Here is a 16,908-nt window from a genome sequence, read left to right as displayed (position 1 = left end):
ATCCACAGCAGCATAGCATGGTGGACCGAGTCATCCTCACAAGTCAAATTAGACCTTGATGTTGTGTCTCCACGATTACCCTTAGACTTGGTGTGTGGTTAGGGCTCAATACAGATGTTTGAATGGGCAAATGAATGAATGTTGGAACCCACCGATTTATTCCTTAAATTCTGTCCATTTTTGGTCTTTTAATAAAAATTGTCACAGGGCTCGGACTGTTCTGAGGTAAAATAAAGCAAATGCTCAATTAAACTTAAGCATCCCTGTGTCCCTTTTCCTCTGGTCATTAGCCCATTCCCAAATGAATGTACTCCTTCTAAGGAAAGACATTCAGTCAAGATGTTGGTGCTAATTAGTCTAGTTGAAGGCAAGCTTCTACCCTAAATCATTTGGTCGATCAGTTGATCAATTGATAGATAAAGACAACTGTGTTTATTCACATTTAGTAAGCTCTTCGTTATCCACCCTGTGTGGAGAAAAAAGAATACTTATAGCTAGTCAAGTATTCTAGTTAATAAAGAGCCGACACACGAGGATTGTCATCTTACAAGAAATTGAGTGGTAATAATTCACACTTAAACATTGAAACATTGATCATCATCTTTGACTATGTAGAAGTCCCTTGAGAATCCACCATGATGGAGTATTGACATCATTTATCATATTATCATAGAATATGGTGGTATGAGTAACAGATTTCTATCTGCTAAACTTCCAGCTTTAGCAGATAGAGAGAGAGAGACAGAGAGAGTTTACCAAATGGAGAGAGAAAGCGTGTGTGTGTTTATAGTCAGCCTTGTTCCAGAAAGGATTTAAGATGGAGTGGGTATAATGATTATTTTACCAGCTTGCAGACTTAACTGTTGTTCCTTCCAGGAAGATCTCCAACACTTGGCTCAGCACTGGCTGGTTCACAATGACGATTGCCCTGGAGCTCTGTGACAGGATCAATGTTTATGGCATGGTGCCCCCAGACTTCTGCAGGTAGGATTTATTCTGCAAATGTAATTCATCAGCAGTGTTGTGCAGTGTTTATAAATATCTGATTCCAACTATCAACCGTGAAACATGTCTTACTGTCTTCTTGAAGCAATTAATTAACATGTCCCAAGTCCTGGTTCTAGAAACAGCAAACAGCATTTAATTATGTGATATAAAATATTGAAAGTTTTTGTTTGTACTGCTGGAGAATTAATCCATCTTGTGGGCTTCATTTATCCTCTGAATATTTATCAACCAAGAATAATGCAGTAATTGGCATAATATTAACAATGAACAAGCATTAAGAAATATTCGTTTTGGGGACTTCCCTGGTGGTGCAGTGGTTAAGAATCCGCCTGCCAATGCAGGGGACACGGGTTCAATCCCTGGTCTGGGAAGATCCCACATGCCGTGGAGAACTAAGCCTGTAAGCCACAACTACTGAGCCTGAGGTCTAGAGCCTGTGAGCCACAATTACTGAAGCCCGCGTGCCTAGAGCCTGTGCTCCGCAACAAGGGAAGCCACCGCGATGAGAAGCCGTGCACTGCAATGAAGAGTAGCCCCCGCTCACCACAACTAGAGAAAGCCCATGCACAGCAACAAAGACCCAACGCAGCCCAAAATAAATAAATTCATTCATTCATTCATTAAAAAAATATATATTAGTTTTATTCTCATTTGAAAGGAATGTGGTAATTTTTAATGAATTAAAGAGTGCAATTTCTTTGATGGTTAAGGCCTGTTTTCCAAAATTAAAATATTCCTCTTAGTCTCTTCCCCTTTCCACATCAGTAGCCTCGGTTTGTGTTTCTAAGACCAAAAGCACAGGCATAATTATTTTGATGTAATAATAATTTCTGTTACCTCCTGGCATGTGCCCAGGTAGAGTTCGGTGTGTACTAACAGACACACTGAGAAATATTCAGGGCCTGATTTGTGGAAGGCCGATTGAAATTCACCTGTAACCTAAAGGAGCAATGCCAATACAATCAGAAAGTTTCCTAGTTTTCAGGCATGCCTGCTGACCTGCACATGGCCTCAGTCATGATCTTCAAATGGTAAGATCTGGGGGTGGGAGGGCATTTTAAATTTGCTCATTAAAATTTATGCTTGCTTATACCTTCATGTGTTTTAAACCTAACAACTTCTCAAAGGCCGTGAGCCTTTAGGCAAAGTCTACCATTTGGAGGTTTGATGCAAGAATGCTGAAGCACACTTAATTGTGCCATTATCACTTTGCCACTTTTCTCCCACCCTTTTTAACCCAAAGACCACACAGCAGCAGTACTAGTTTATATGTTAAGAGTCAGGTCACAGGGGAGACGGAAAGGGGTGGACAGAGCAGGCCTTTGAAATCTGCCTGGACTCATGCATCCCCAGGGAAGACATGATGTAGTAAGGAAGTGGGTGGAGTCTGGACGAGGACGGCACAGGTTCAAAGCCCAGCCCTGCCACTTACTAACCTAGTGCGACTTTGGGTAGGTCACTCATTCTCTCTATGTCTCAGCTTCCTTGCCATTAGAAGTGGATGTGATGATAATAATAGACTCTGCCTCAGAGGCCTGAAGGAGGATTAAATAAGTGAATACACGTAAAGTGCTTGGAACAGCGCCTAGTACATGGCCAGAGTGAGCTTGGACCCTCACCCAATTCCTCATCACTTAATGCACTGGCCTTGTTTTCCCCTTTAACAACCTCTGTGCAAAAAAGTAGGTAAGGTGGTGTAAAAAAGCCAACTGCCTCCTCAAACCGACAGGCTAACAAAGGCAGTGGCAGTGGCCCCTTTGGGCATGCAAAGAGCCTTCAAAGCTGATGGTTAGACGGCAAATATAATTATGTAATATTGCCATTAGGGCACCGGAGAAAAAGAACATGAATAAATTGAAATGTTAATGACTTAAAGTGTTCAAGGAAATATTGCACTTATTATGGAAAACAAATGAAAGGCAAGTTAACCTGTCATTTCTCTTACTCAGAGTTAGTTCATCACGGCTTGCTGCACTTAGGATGGGAACAATTTATACGATGACACTAGCAAGGAAGTCAAGATACCGTCCATGCACCGTATGTTGGCAGCCGCTCTGAATTTCTGTTCCTCAGCCACCATCCCAAAGGTTCAACAGTTGTTCTCATAAGATGCTTTCGGCCAGAACTCACCAGAAGGATCCCTAACCCCAGTGTCCTATCAGAGAGAGTGAAGAAGCATCCTTCTGGGCATCCTCTGGTGCAGGGGGTTAGGCTGGTGACAGCATCCTTTTCAGTCCTGATGCCTGTTTAGGAAGGGTAAGAAAGGAAGGAGCAGTACAGCCTGATTCCCAGGTTCCTTTCATCTTCACGTCCAGGACACATGGGCTGAACCACCAGGCACCCACTTCCTACCGGTGACCTTGAATCTTGCTGTCCTCATCTACAAAATGGGCATAAGAAAATAATAATAAAAGCAAACAGGTCATGGTGAGGATTAAATGAGATCATGGCGGTAGAACGTTTGACACAGTGCCCAGCACACAGTTAGTGCTCAGGAAAGATTATTAATAACATTAGTATTACTAATACTTTAATATTATACATAAAATATATAAAAGAATTATTAATATTATCCTAAGCCCTTGAGAATTGCCCTGAAAGGCACCAAGAATTTTGGGAGGGGTTCAAAGAACAGGCCACAGCTCTTGCTTCCTGGAGGCTTACAATAAGCCTTACCCACACAGAAATCTAACAAACACAGCAAAGCCACTTAGAGTCAAAATGACTCCTGCAAACAGTATCACCACCAGAAAATGAAAAAGCAACTTATAAGTTAATCCAGCTACTAGTCTGCCATATCCCCTTTGTCTTGATTTTGAAAGAAGCTAAGAACTCTAAGGCCAGCAGGGTACATGTGTCATGAGCTGTAGGACTTAGGGAGATAAGATATCACCAGGGCCAAAAGTGGTAGGGAAGGCTTTTGTGAGATGACAGACCTCACGCTGGTTGAGTCCACCAGAATATAAACACCTCGAGGGCAGAGGCTTTTGTGTGTTGGGATCACTGTTGGAGCCATGGTGCACAGGACAGTAGAGCAGTACCGTCCTGACCTATAGCAGATGCTCCAGACATACCGAGTGAATGAATGGCCCTGTCCTCTCTCTCTCGTGCTGTAGTCAAAGGGTGTTTATATGACCGAAAATGAGCCACATTTCTCAAGGTCAGAAGCTATGTGACCTTGAGAAAGTTATTCAACCTCACTGAGCCTTAGTTACCATGGGCAGGTTACTTAACGACCGTCTCAGAAGCCGTAGTTTCCATGTCTGCAGATGATGATGACATTAGTACTTACCTCACGGGGTTATATGATAATTCCATGACATAATAGATGAGGAATTCTTGGCACAGTGCTGGTGTACATTAAGCGTGGATAAATTTATGAGGAGAAAGGGCTCACTCATCTGCAGGTATGCACCCATGAGCACATTTTAAGGAGCTGTCTGGCGAGCACTAATGAACGGTGCTTGGTTGGCAGGGAGGGCCAAGGACATGAAAGGCTCCCATGTGAATTGGGTCCCCCTTTCCCTCCAGCTCCTTGCAGGACCCCCCACGGGCTGCTCACAGCAGACCCCCCCCCCAATTCTGTGGCTTCTTTATGCCCAGTTTCTCACTGGAATGAAGAGTTAGGCACATGGGTCCAGAGTTCAGCAAACCAAAGGAGAGCCAACTGCCCTTTTTGGGTAAATTAACCTTTCCAGACTTTGAGATACAACTAGGACCTTCAAAAGAAGTCATTTACTAAACAAATCACAGAGACTTTGATTCATTCACCTAACTTGTGTTGGGCACTTAGGGACATAATCAAAGATGAATGAGACAGGGTTCCTGCCTTTGGTCTCCTGCGTGTCACTTGGACACAATTCAGTCATAAGGGACAGAAGGTTCCCAAGGTTCCTGTGCGAGAAAATATTCACGCTCTGCCTGTCAGTAGTCTCTGACCCGCAGGGCTTTATTGAAACATCCAGCTCTGGCTTTCTCCTGACCTGATCTGGTAGAACAAGGGCAAGGAGCTAAGATGAAAGAACACTGCTCCCTCCTGCCCCACTTCATCGGCAGCAGATGAATTTCTCTCTGTTTTACCTATGGGCTCTCATATCACAAAGGGTCCCATGGCAAATAAGAACATTGACAGCTTTGATGACCTCTGGTCTAAGATATGGTCATGCCGCTTTCCAATCTAAATCACACTCTCACACAGTTTTAAGGAGAATAGAGTCATCACCTTCTCCTTGCCAAAGAAACCAAGGTACAGAAGGACCAAACACTTGGACTACTGCAGTCATTTCCATCAGCTTAGCGTGGCAGTGACCCAAAGGGAATGTCAGCTGCTGTATGCTGGGATATATAGGGAGGTGCAGTAGGGGACTAAATTATACCCTGGGAGCAGACAGCTGAGCAATCCATGAGTACATGACTTCTAAGACGTGTGGGTGGGTTCACTCCTACAAGCCTGGAGCTGTCATTTTCCATCCAGCTCTCCTGGAGTTCTGGCCTTCTCATCCCTCCCACCCAAAGGGCCTGGCTTACTTCCAGGAATCATTCATTGGCAAGAAGATTTCCAGTAGCCTCTAAACTACTAAGCACATGGACTCCTTAGGGAGACGAATAACCCCACGTTCATATTTAAAACCACAAATGGAAACAGTGAATGTGTAAGTGGCCATAGTGGCAGATGAAGGACGTGTTATTCGAAACCTGGCAGAATCTAACACTGACTAAAAGTCGTGTGACTGGCGTGCAACCGTTTCCTCCTTAATCTGGTGCTGCAGGAGCCTCCTGACCGCTCTCCCCAACTCTGGTCTTTCTCTTTCCTCTCCAAACACCACTGTGCTGTTGGATAAACCGCAAGTCTGACTCTATCACTTAAACCCCTCCGTAGGTCCCCACAGCTTTTAGAAGAAAGTTCACACTCCCTAGCTTAGCACACAAGCCCTCAGGACCTGACCTCTGCAGCCACCTTAGTCTCATCTCCTCTACTCACAGACTTGTTTTAGCCGTACTGAGGAACCTAAGAAGGAGCTCACCCTGCACACACCTGTCCCTTTGCCCTCATCTCAGAACATCCATCCCCTCCTTCTTATTCTGGCTGATCACTACCGGTTCTTCGCTGTAATATTAATGGTTGATATTTTTTCTGCACATACCACATGCTGGTGCTGTGCTGAATACGAGTACAGGTGCCATTTTATGGAACCTTTATGATAATCCCAGGAGATAAACATTATTATTATCGCCATTTTACATATGAAGCTTGAGGACATGAAACAGCTGGCCAAAGTCGTGGGGCAGGTAAGTGATGGAGCTGGGATTTGAATTCAGGTCTTCAGGGCTCAAGAGCTAACACTCTTAATCCCTCCCTCCACTGCTTTGGAGGTCCTCTTCCTCCAAGCTTTCCTTGCCTTCCTATCTGAGTCAGACCCCACCTGGGCCCCTAATGGGGCCTCTGCCACCTCCCCCTCTGCCTCAGCTCACTGAGTGACATGTCCATCTCCTTCATCAGCCTGTAATCTCCTCAAGGGAAGGGGTCCTATCTCAAGCCACGTTTGTGTCTGTAGCTCTTGCCATTGGGTCTGGCACATAGTATGTATTCAGTATTGATTAACTCAACGAATAAATAAAAACCTTCCTTTCCTTGACAGTGTTTAGGAGACTGATTCTTATTTATTCCAAGATCAAAAGTGCCCGGTGAGTGAAGAGTATAATTAGCCAGTGGCAAGTCCCGATTTCGAGGGTCCAAAGAAGTCCCTGGTGGCCGCCTGTATCATTCCCAGCCAGGGCCAGCACTGGGTCCTCAGGCATGAGGCGTCAGTCTCCATCCTGCCTCTATCACTGGACTCCGGGCTCATCAGTGTTCAGAAAGCCAGAGAAAATTAATGTCGTGTCACACAAGAGACAGCCTCAAAATATATTATCATGGGGACATAGACCTTTAAATCATGCCGTATCCATATGGGAAGCCAAATCCATTCTCTCTAGATGGACTATAAATTGCAATGGAAAAGCTCTGTTATCATTGCTTTCCAAACTAAGTGATGGTGAGTATTTTTAATCTCATTTTCCATTGTAAATTATTTGTGATAATAATGGACCAAGCATTTAAATTCTATCTAACAGTCATATTTCTGGTCATACTTAACACATTACCAAGTTTACAACTCTCTGTTACCCATCATTTCTTGAGTATTAATTAGCAGAGTAACGACTCAGAGTAATCACTGTCATGGAACTAAATTAATATCTTATCCATAATGTGGAGGACATCTCAAAGGTATCGTGAATATCAGAGAGTTGATTCTGCTAGAGTTATTAGCTAGTGAACATTAATAAAGCCGCCAGCATAACAGGGCAAGTTCCTACTTGGCAACAGTCTACCCTGTAGAATCAGATGCTTACAGAGGACGGGTATGGAATATAATGCATCCACGTGGTTCACATTTTATGAAGTGAACTTAAAATACATTGTTGTACTTTTTTTTCATAGATGCTTAACTTTGCCATAATTTCTTCTTCTATCTTTGCTATAATTTGACCAACTTACTGGTCACTGGGTGTTTTCATTACCTTCCTCTCTCCCATGGCTACAATGCATCTGTTATGAGACGTTATGGCACCACCTGAGGTCCCTGAGTGGTTGGGTGTGGATATGGGGTTCAGGCGACTCACTTGGGCCTTTGACCCATGATGGGTGGACAGCTGCAGGCTCTCGGCACTTTTTGTGCCCCAGAAGCACAAGTATTATTTCACTGGCTTCCAAGGTGTGTGGCAGTTTCCTTCCAAAAGAGGCTGTAAAAACAAGAAATGGAGGCAACAGAATAAAGGTGGTTCATGGGGCCTCCCGGGCCTGAAGCAGCTGTGTAGGAAGGCCTGTTAGGGGAACAATTTCTTCTGAATGCTCCGTACTGTCCCCAAGACCCCCAGTGCAAGCCAGTTTCCGAACAACCGAGGTACTTGACAGCTACTGATTCAACACTATTCCTCAAACAGTTCCTGACTACCTGCTATATGGTACTGTACACCATGCCAGGAATAAAAGTGTGTTTGGAGAGAGTATCTGAGAGCGCTAAAGAGAGGCAAAAGCACCATTCTTTCATTGGGATCTTTGTAGCCTTCTAGATCATCCAGCCCAAACTGGGAGATCAGGGTCAACCTAGATCATACCCAGAAATGGAAATATCCACCCTTACCTGTTAATGATACGAGGTTTCTTTCCAATTGTACAGCTTAGCTTTAGAAGATTTAAAATGGCACGTCACCAACTGCTGCTGCCATTGATAAGATATCAGTGGGCGGAATTGTAAATGAGCATGAGGCCTGTGCTTCACACCCTGACCCGCTGCACAGTGCCCACCTGGCACGGGGCACCTCTGTAGCTGGGTGCTTGGGAGAATGCAGCAAGGACAGAGTTGCTCTCAACCATGTGGTGCCAACCCAATGGGAACCTGGGGTGCCATTAGTGCAGACAGCCACCTGGTGGCACAGGAATTTTTCCAAGACACAGAGCCTCACTCTCAAGAGTACAGCTTTGGTTCAGATCTGGGTCCTGAAACTTCTTCAGTTTCTCTGGGTATGAGTTTCTCATTTGTAAAACAGAGGTAATAACAGTACCTCTCTCACTGGGGCGACGTGAGGATTAAATGTTAGTCTATGTGGAGTACTGAGCACTACGTAAGTCAAGTCTAGACTCTTGGATGGCCCATGAGTGAGGCTGTGTGCTTAAACCAGGCACAGGACTCTCACCCTGGGTGCCGGATTCTCACCCTGGGTGCCGGATGCTCACCCATCACACGGAGTAGTGATACTTAACCTTAGACGCCTGATGGAGAATAAAGGAGATAATATAAGCTAAGCACTGAGGCTTAGCAGGTATTTAACTAAATCAGCCTTCTTAAACCTGGCTGCATATCAGAATCACCTACAGAACTTTATAACATTATTACCTTTTTAAATTTTTTTGTTTCAAAAAAGTTTTAGATTTACAGAAAAAGTTGCAAAAACTGTACAGAGAGTTCCTGTATACCCTTCACCCAGCTTCCCCTAATGTTACCATTTTGGTCCAATTATCAAAATTTTCAAAACTAAGAAATTAACACCGGTACAATACTCTTAAATAAATTTCAAACTTTATCCACATTTTGCCATTTTTCCTACTGATGTCATTTTTCTCCTGCAGAACCCAGTCCAGGATCCCTTTGCATTTTCTTATCATGTCTCATTAGTCTCTTCCAGTCTGTGACAGTTCCTCAGTCTTTCCTTATCTTTCGTGACTCTGACACATTTGAAGAATTCTGGTCATTGTAGGATGCCCATCACTTTGGATTTGTGTGATAGTTTCTAATTATTAGATTGAGGCTATGCATTACTGAGAAGGATACCACAGAAGCAATAGCATTTCATATCAAGAGGTACATGATGTCAAAATGTCTTATTACTGGCGATGTTAACCTTGGTCACTTGGTGAAGGTGGTGTCTGCCAGGTTTACTCATTGTAAAGTTACAATTTTTCCCTCTATCATTAATAAATACATTGGGGGGACTTTATGCAAATAACCTATTTCTCCTCATGTTTTTCCTCTCTCATATTCCATTCATCTGTGCATCTTGCCTGCAACAATTACTGCATCGTTCTTATGGTGATTTTCTATTCCCTCATTCTTTCTAAATTATTAATTGGAATTATTCTGTATTTCATTTATTTATTTATTCAGTAACTTATTGAAATCATCATGGACTCATGGATATTTATTCTGTTTTATTTTATGGGACTTATAATCCAGTACTGCCATTATTTATTTTGATACTCAAACCTAAGGCACTTTTTAAAATACCTATGCCTGGGACCTTCTCCAAATCAATTAAACCAGACTCTATGGAGGTGGAACATAGGCCGTGGTATTTCTTTAATACCTGTGCACTACATGGTAGTTCTTTCATTCTCCCCACCTGCTTTCTCTATAGAGAAAAAACAATCCTTCTTTACATTATTCTGCAGGATTTGTTCCCCCACTGGCCCCTGGAGGGCTGATGAGAGGCTGCTGCCACTTAGGGAACTGGCTCTGTGATTATCATGCCCACACAGCCCGCACCCCTGCACCTTCACTCCCTGAGCATCCCCTGACCCCAGACGGCAACCTGAGCTCCAGAATCCTCTCTTTTACAGTAGTAGCCTCCTGATGTGGAAAGTCTGCTGATTTTTATTGCTGTTTTCATTTGGATCAGGTGGAGGGAAAAAAAAACTATGGCAGCCTTTAGAAAGTCAGGCTTGGGAAAAAAGGCTTAAGGAATTATAAGCTTGAACTTTCTGAAGGAAGGGCTTTCTGAACGGCACAGTGGATGACACCTGATGGCAGGCTGACAACATACAGGAGAGCTGTCCCTGCAGTTGCTTCGGCTCTGCCTTCTAAGTCCCATCAAGTCCTTTTCTGCCATTTGGACAAAGTTTTAAAGCATGGAGACAACCCTCAGTTATTTGGACACCTTTGAAACCATCGGAACCAAATATGTAAATTTAATTCTCCCTTTAGGAGAGCAGTGTGGAGCCAGATACATTTTCATTCAAGGAGATGGTCTTCCTGAATAAGGAAATTGATCCTATAGCATCCTTTATCTGGTTTCCAATTTCCCTCTATGCCTAGGTGCCAAATCAATCTCATGATATTTTTAGAAACCTGATTGCCTCTTTAGTCAGATTGATGCCAATAATATGTCCAAAACTTAGATGAATCTGATTTAAAACCTGATCCGTACTTGAATAAAAGCTTAGCCCCAAGTTTACCATGGCAACATGAATTTAGCACAGTTCCCCAAATTATGCCATATGAATCTGGGGAGACTTGTCCCACAAATTTCTATTTCTCTTTTTTAAATTTTGTTTCTTCGTAGTGGTCCATTCCAACTTGAATTTTTCCTACCATGCACTTTCTATATTGAAAACACCTTCTATCAAAATTTTAAGGGGTTTCAATGTCTAGGGTAAGTAAATAAGCAAACTCTATAATAACTGGACAGGACGGGATCTGATGTCTCACTATAGAACATAGAGATACTTCTGAGACAGGCATAATAGAGATGCAAACTATTAACTCAGCTCTGCCTCCAACCCAGGATGAGGAATGTTTAAATGCTGCATGACAAAAGTAAATCTCTCTTCCTGGAAGAACTTTAACCTCAGAGGAGAGGAAGCTCAAAGGTTAATTGTCTTCAGAGCCATGAACTCGACACCCCTCTTGATAAAAGACTTCGATCCCTGACCCCAGAAAACTTGCTACTCTAAAAGCCATTTGTGTATTGATCTCTTCTGAAGAAAACGAATAGGTATCTAGCAGGATGAGCATCTCTGGGAAACCAAGTTACTGTACTTAGAGTAAAGCTGAGTGCTGGGAGGGGGACCCCAGGGCATCAAGCGCTGTAAGGTGGTTTGCAGGAAGCTGGGACACTTTTTAAGAGAAGCGCTAAGAAGAGTCCAAGAAGAGCTTAGTCTTGCAACAAAGCCGCATGGTGAGTGTAGGTCAACGTAGGAAGGTTTATCTGCTGGGATATCTTGACTGCTCTTATCATTTAGACTTCAGGACAGAAGAGGTGGGGTGGACTGGCCTAGAATGGAACCCAGTCTGAGACCAGACCTCTTTGGGGGTGAGATATTATAGTAACCCTACATCAGGACGCTCACCACCACCACATGTTAATCCGGTTCACATTACCTTGAACAAATGAGCCAGTGTTTCTCCTATGAGGCGGAGACAAGGATATAGAGACCGAAAAATGTGGGGACTCTCGGGCTACACAGCAGGGGTTGAAGATTTGGACTTTCTCAATGTAGAGACTCTAGGTTTAAGTACATTGTCCGTCTAAAACAGCAAGAGAAAAATGGTGGTGTCGTGCCTGCTGAGTTTCTCCCGTGCGATCAAACTTGGATCATCCACTTTCCATACCTGGAGGAGGCTGTCTTTAGAGGCCTGCCGTTTAGCTGCTAACTCCATATAAATTTCTTTCAACAACGGAACTTCAAAAAATAGTTATTGAGCACCTGCTAAGAACAAGACAAAGGCCTGCTCTCATGAACAGACAATAAGCAAGTAAACAACAACAGCAGTTTCAGAGAATGATTAATGCCACAAGGGAAATAAATCCAAGTGAGAAAGAGAGAAGGGGCAGGCATCAGGTAAGCCCTCTCCGAGGAGGATACATTTGCACTGATTCCCAGCAGTGAGAAGGAGTGAGCTGGTGGGAGAACGTTCCAGCCAGGTGACTGCCCTCAATAGCCAAGGCCTCAGGCGAGGGACCAGCTTGGTCGAGATGACCACCAGAGAGGCCAGTAAGGCGGGAGCATAGCAGACAAGGTCAAGTGGGTGAGGAGAAGGCTCTGGAGAGGAGCCAGATCACGGAACACCCTGTAGGCCACGCTCTTAGTGGAAGTGGAAGCCCCTGGAGGGTTTGGAGTGGGGCGGGGCTGGGGAAGGAGGATGATGTGTTTTTTGTTTTGTAAATATCTTCATAGCTCTTTGTGCTAAACAGACTGTGTGGGGCAAGAGTGGAAATCATAACTATAGCTGGCTCTTAGGACTACGTAGTTTCCAAATGCCAAAAGCCTGAACATCCTACGGGCTCACGTTTAATCTTGCTGTTTGATAATGATGGTCGCTGAGTTTAGTTCACAGCCTCAGATCCTCTTCACGTGCACATTCCTTAAACGTCAGCAAAACCGTTTGTTGAATTCATTTAAGTTGAAAGTATGGTTTGTGCTTATCGGCTTATTAAAGATAACATCTTACCTGAAACTGTGAGAGGAATTTTTATTTTTTTTGGCTTTAATCAGTTATCTCGTTTTCCTCCTACAGGGATCCCAATCACCCTTCAGTACCTTATCACTATTACGAACCTTTTGGACCTGATGAATGTATGATGTACCTCTCCCATGAGCGAGGACGGAAGGGTAGTCATCACCGCTTTATCACAGAGAAAAGAGTCTTTAAGAACTGGGCACAGACATTCAATATTCACTTTTTTCAACCAGACTGGAAACCAGAATCACCTGCTATAAGTCATCCTGAGAATAAACCTGTGTTCTGAGGAATGTGTGTGGCCAGATGGAAATCCCAAGAACCCACTGTATCAGACATCAGGCCACTGAACTTCTTGAAACACCAGACATGAAAGATGAAAAGAATTGGTCGCCGGGGTAGCTTCAGTCCTCAAGAAGTACCATGAACAGGTGCCTCCGAGGCGTGACTACACAGCAAGGGCAGTTGGTTTGTAAGGGAAAATTCCAGAATGAATACATCCTAATGAGTGTCGTCCCTTTCAAAAGGGGTTACCATAGGGGCTGAACTCTCATTTAAATGATGTTGCCATGGCTAAAATCATTTTGGATCTCTTTAAGTATTGCCTTCGAAACTGAGACATTAGGAACTCAACATTAGTTGTATTCCTTTGTAGAAACGCCACGTCAAAAGTCACTTTTCTATCAAATTGTATCCTATCCTGAAGCTTTGCCATTTGTTGGACTCTGTATGTGTGATTTGTAAAAAGCAGCCTGAAAGTATGGACATGATTTCTGAGGAGTATATCTTCACTGACTTTCATAAACAAATGCCCAATATTTATTTATTGAGAGTTTTTTAGTGTGTTCTCGGCCAGTATTTTTATAGATTATGATTATGTGGTAATTTATCCTTCCTAATTCTTTAATCCTGAGTGATGGTTGGAAAAGGCCCGGAACTGGGAGATGAGTTGCGGTGTTCCCAATGCTCATCGTTAGCATGCGACGGTATTTGGCTTGGAAATGTTGCATTGCATTTTTTGAACCCTCAGGCTTCAAGAACAGCTATGACATTTTCCAATATGCAGAAATGCTCCATTGAAAACCAAAAACTGCGTCGTTCAAACAAAAAAGATACCAACAAGAGAAACTTAAAGACAGTTTGCTTTAGTAATAATTGATGTAGGTTACTTCACTAAAGCCCTAGTTTCCTCTTCTGCAGAATGATGTCACTGTACCAGCGGACCTCTTAAGTTTCATTCCAGATCTGAAATTCTCTCAACGAGCCTCTTTTTGACCCACCTGAGGACTTTGCACTTGGAATGGTGGGGCTCCCACAGTAGCAGGAGCCTTATTTTAGGGGGCCTTTTATATCCCCCTACTACCTATCCCCCTCTTGTGGTTAAAAACATACCTCCTCCATGGAACCCATTGGCCCAAATCCATCCCCTGCTTCTCTGGTTCTTCTTGCACCAGAGAGAGAGAGAGAGAGAGAGAGAACTTCAATGCTATTCTAAGGGGGTGCGGCGGGGGGAATCTTTCATGCTATTCCCTGACTACAGGAGCAAGGAACTGCATTTCTGTGAGTTTGTGCGGAGAAGAGAATACAAGGAGATTCCCCATCATACGACTCATTTATCCTATGAACTATTCAGATTCACTTCCTGCAAATCTTACATTATATTCACTGCCGTTCCCTCGTCTTCAGAAGTGTAAAGGACTTATTTTTATTCCGAGTCAAGATCAGCTAGTGTGAAAGATTTTCATTTACACAAGTAATATTGTTCAAAAATAGCCTTTAAAAAAATATACCAATGTTTCCTTTACACATGGCTTAGGAGGCATTAATTTCTCTTATGCCAAATTTGAAGGCACCAGCAAATACTATGTATGGAGACTGACATTGTTTTACAAAACATGACCTGGTTTGAGATTAAAGAAGCTTTCTCACATTACCACCTCTTTTCCCTTTCCTTAATTAGTACTGAGATTCCATTCCTTTGCATTAACTAGTACTATTGATTATATGGAGTACTATTATTGAGATGCAAACACAGTCCAGATATTTATTTAGCAAAAATAAAGTTGGTATTATTGTGGTGCGGCGTGAGCTGTAAAAAGCCAATACAATGGAAATGTCTGTCCAAAACATACTGGAATGTGCCCTTTAAATTGTCTCAGTTTTTTAAAGAAACAATAGGATTCTATTCCAGCACAATCTCTTCTGCAGCATGGACTCTGGACAAACAGTACTTTATGAACTTATAAAAAATCATAAGAATTTTACATAAATGATTCATAGGCCACCTTTCCCATCACTTGAAGAGATTATATTGCTCAGATGTAAGTAGCTCCTTTAACAAGTTTTATTTTTAAGGCATACTGGGACATGAAAAGATGTAGCTATATTACCTAATCTAATAATATCTCAAATGTCTGTATTATCCTCAGGTTTTAGAGGTTTTGTTTTTGTTTTGTTTTTTAATATCATATGATAGCTCCATTTTTTTTGTAACTTTTCTCTCTCGGATACTCAAAAGAGTGTAAAGCAAAGGAATTCTGAAATTCCTGGCTTTATTGGGAAATATTTTAAATCTACATGTGGCTAGGATATGTGAGTATGTGGATTTATATTTTTAAAACTATGGTATAAATATGTAAGAAATTGTCACTTGGACAGTGGTTTTATTACAGCATTTAAAGAAAATACCTAGAACTCTGATAGACTGTGCTGCTGGAACTGGCTGTGGGCAACTGAATTCTTCTCTTGCCAATATCATTTCATGACTGTCAGTCTTAACACAATGCAACACCATTAAAATCAACTCATATAAAAGACTACAACCATGTTTACAGACCGCAGTGATTTCAATATCCAACTGTGTTTGGAGCCTACATCATACTCATTATGTTACATACCTTTCTCCTCTCTCCCCAGCTGTGTCATCAGCTTCCTCTCAGCTTTTAAGACCCCAGTAACACAAAGCTACGGCTAGCCCATCCCCGGCATCTGTTATTTCAACGCAAGAACATTTGGCAGAGGCCATAGCCATTATGAGCAACGATACAGGAATGCACAGGCAAAATCAATCACTTCAAATGGCCCATAAAAGGAGGAATCTTGCCTGTAATATTCTCCAGTAAATATTCACCCAAGAAAGCATACATTAAAAGAACATTAAGAGGTAAATATTCAGTGTGCTGCGTGGGGACTTCGCTGTGTGAGGACTTCGCTGTGTGATTTCCATTACGGTTAATGGGTATTTGATAACTAAGTCCCTGTGCTTCACTAACCCTGGTATGTGCTCCTAAGGGCTAGACATAAAACCAGAGTGATGCAGGAACTTCCAAGGTCCTAAGATTGCAGAGTTAGAGCTTTTCTCCAAAAAATAAATGAAAGCAAAACACAAAGTACTGTACTTAAAAGAGAAATTTCTGTGAGGTCTCTTGGAACCCTTAGGTTCCTACCAGATATGTGTATCAGATTACAAACATGAGCTCTCAAGACAGATTACCTTTGTTTTCTGAAGTTCTCTCCATTACTGATCTTTTTGAATTACATTAAAATGGAAGGCAATAACCTCATTTTGAAATAAAAACTCACCTCAAAAATTAAAAGTATTGATTTAGAAGGTAAAGGTATTTAGAAGGAAGAAAAATGTTGAAATTCTATCAGGACTGAGAGTGTTATTTAAATGCATGTGTACCGATTTAATAGGCCCAAATATTTGTCCTTATGTAGGAGTGACCTCATTTCAGAAATATACCCTGTATTCCACTGGCATGGTGATTCAGGTTGTTAAACAGACCCACTCTGAAAGAAGGGTCTATGTTCCCACTCTCTCTCTCTGAAGTGTTAGGAGGTGATGTTAGCACACTTACATCTTTCGTTCCTGACCCAATCATTTCTTCCACCCTCACTGCTTCTCTCTTAAACCTCATTCTGTCTTTGCCATCATTCTCTCCTGCTGTCTTTTGTCTACAGTGTACTCTTAAACCAGCAGTCTTTGGTGTCTCTTAAGGTCTTCCCTATAGGTTTTTAAACTAGAGACCTACCTGGGGAACAGATTTGGGATGGGTCCTACCAGAGCAATAGCCATAGTAGGTTGGGAGGTCTACAGGACAAGGTTTTTCAGAAGTACCAT

The 16,908-nt window shown here is 42.5% G+C and overlaps 1 protein-coding gene across 1 annotated transcript in view; it reads left to right on the top strand.

Moving 5' to 3' along the window:
• The window catches only part of ST6GALNAC5 (ST6 N-acetylgalactosaminide alpha-2,6-sialyltransferase 5), a 176,626-nt gene extending 163,083 nt beyond the window's left edge, over positions 1 to 13,543 (top strand). Inside the window, exons 4-5 of the mRNA XM_007458722.1 lie at positions 877 to 984; positions 12,843 to 13,543. Of these exons, the coding sequence (XP_007458784.1) occupies positions 877 to 984; positions 12,843 to 13,074 (340 nt within the window). The 3' untranslated portion in view covers positions 13,075 to 13,543. The remainder of the gene's footprint in view (positions 1 to 876; positions 985 to 12,842) is intronic.
• The last annotated feature ends 3,365 nt before the right edge of the window (positions 13,544 to 16,908 follow it).

This window comes from Lipotes vexillifer, unplaced genomic scaffold (assembly GCF_000442215.2).
Source record: "Lipotes vexillifer unplaced genomic scaffold, Lipotes_vexillifer_v1.1 scaffold419, whole genome shotgun sequence".
Taxonomy (NCBI): Eukaryota; Metazoa; Chordata; class Mammalia; order Artiodactyla; family Lipotidae; genus Lipotes; species Lipotes vexillifer.
This window is presented reverse-complemented; position numbering and strand designations above follow the sequence as displayed.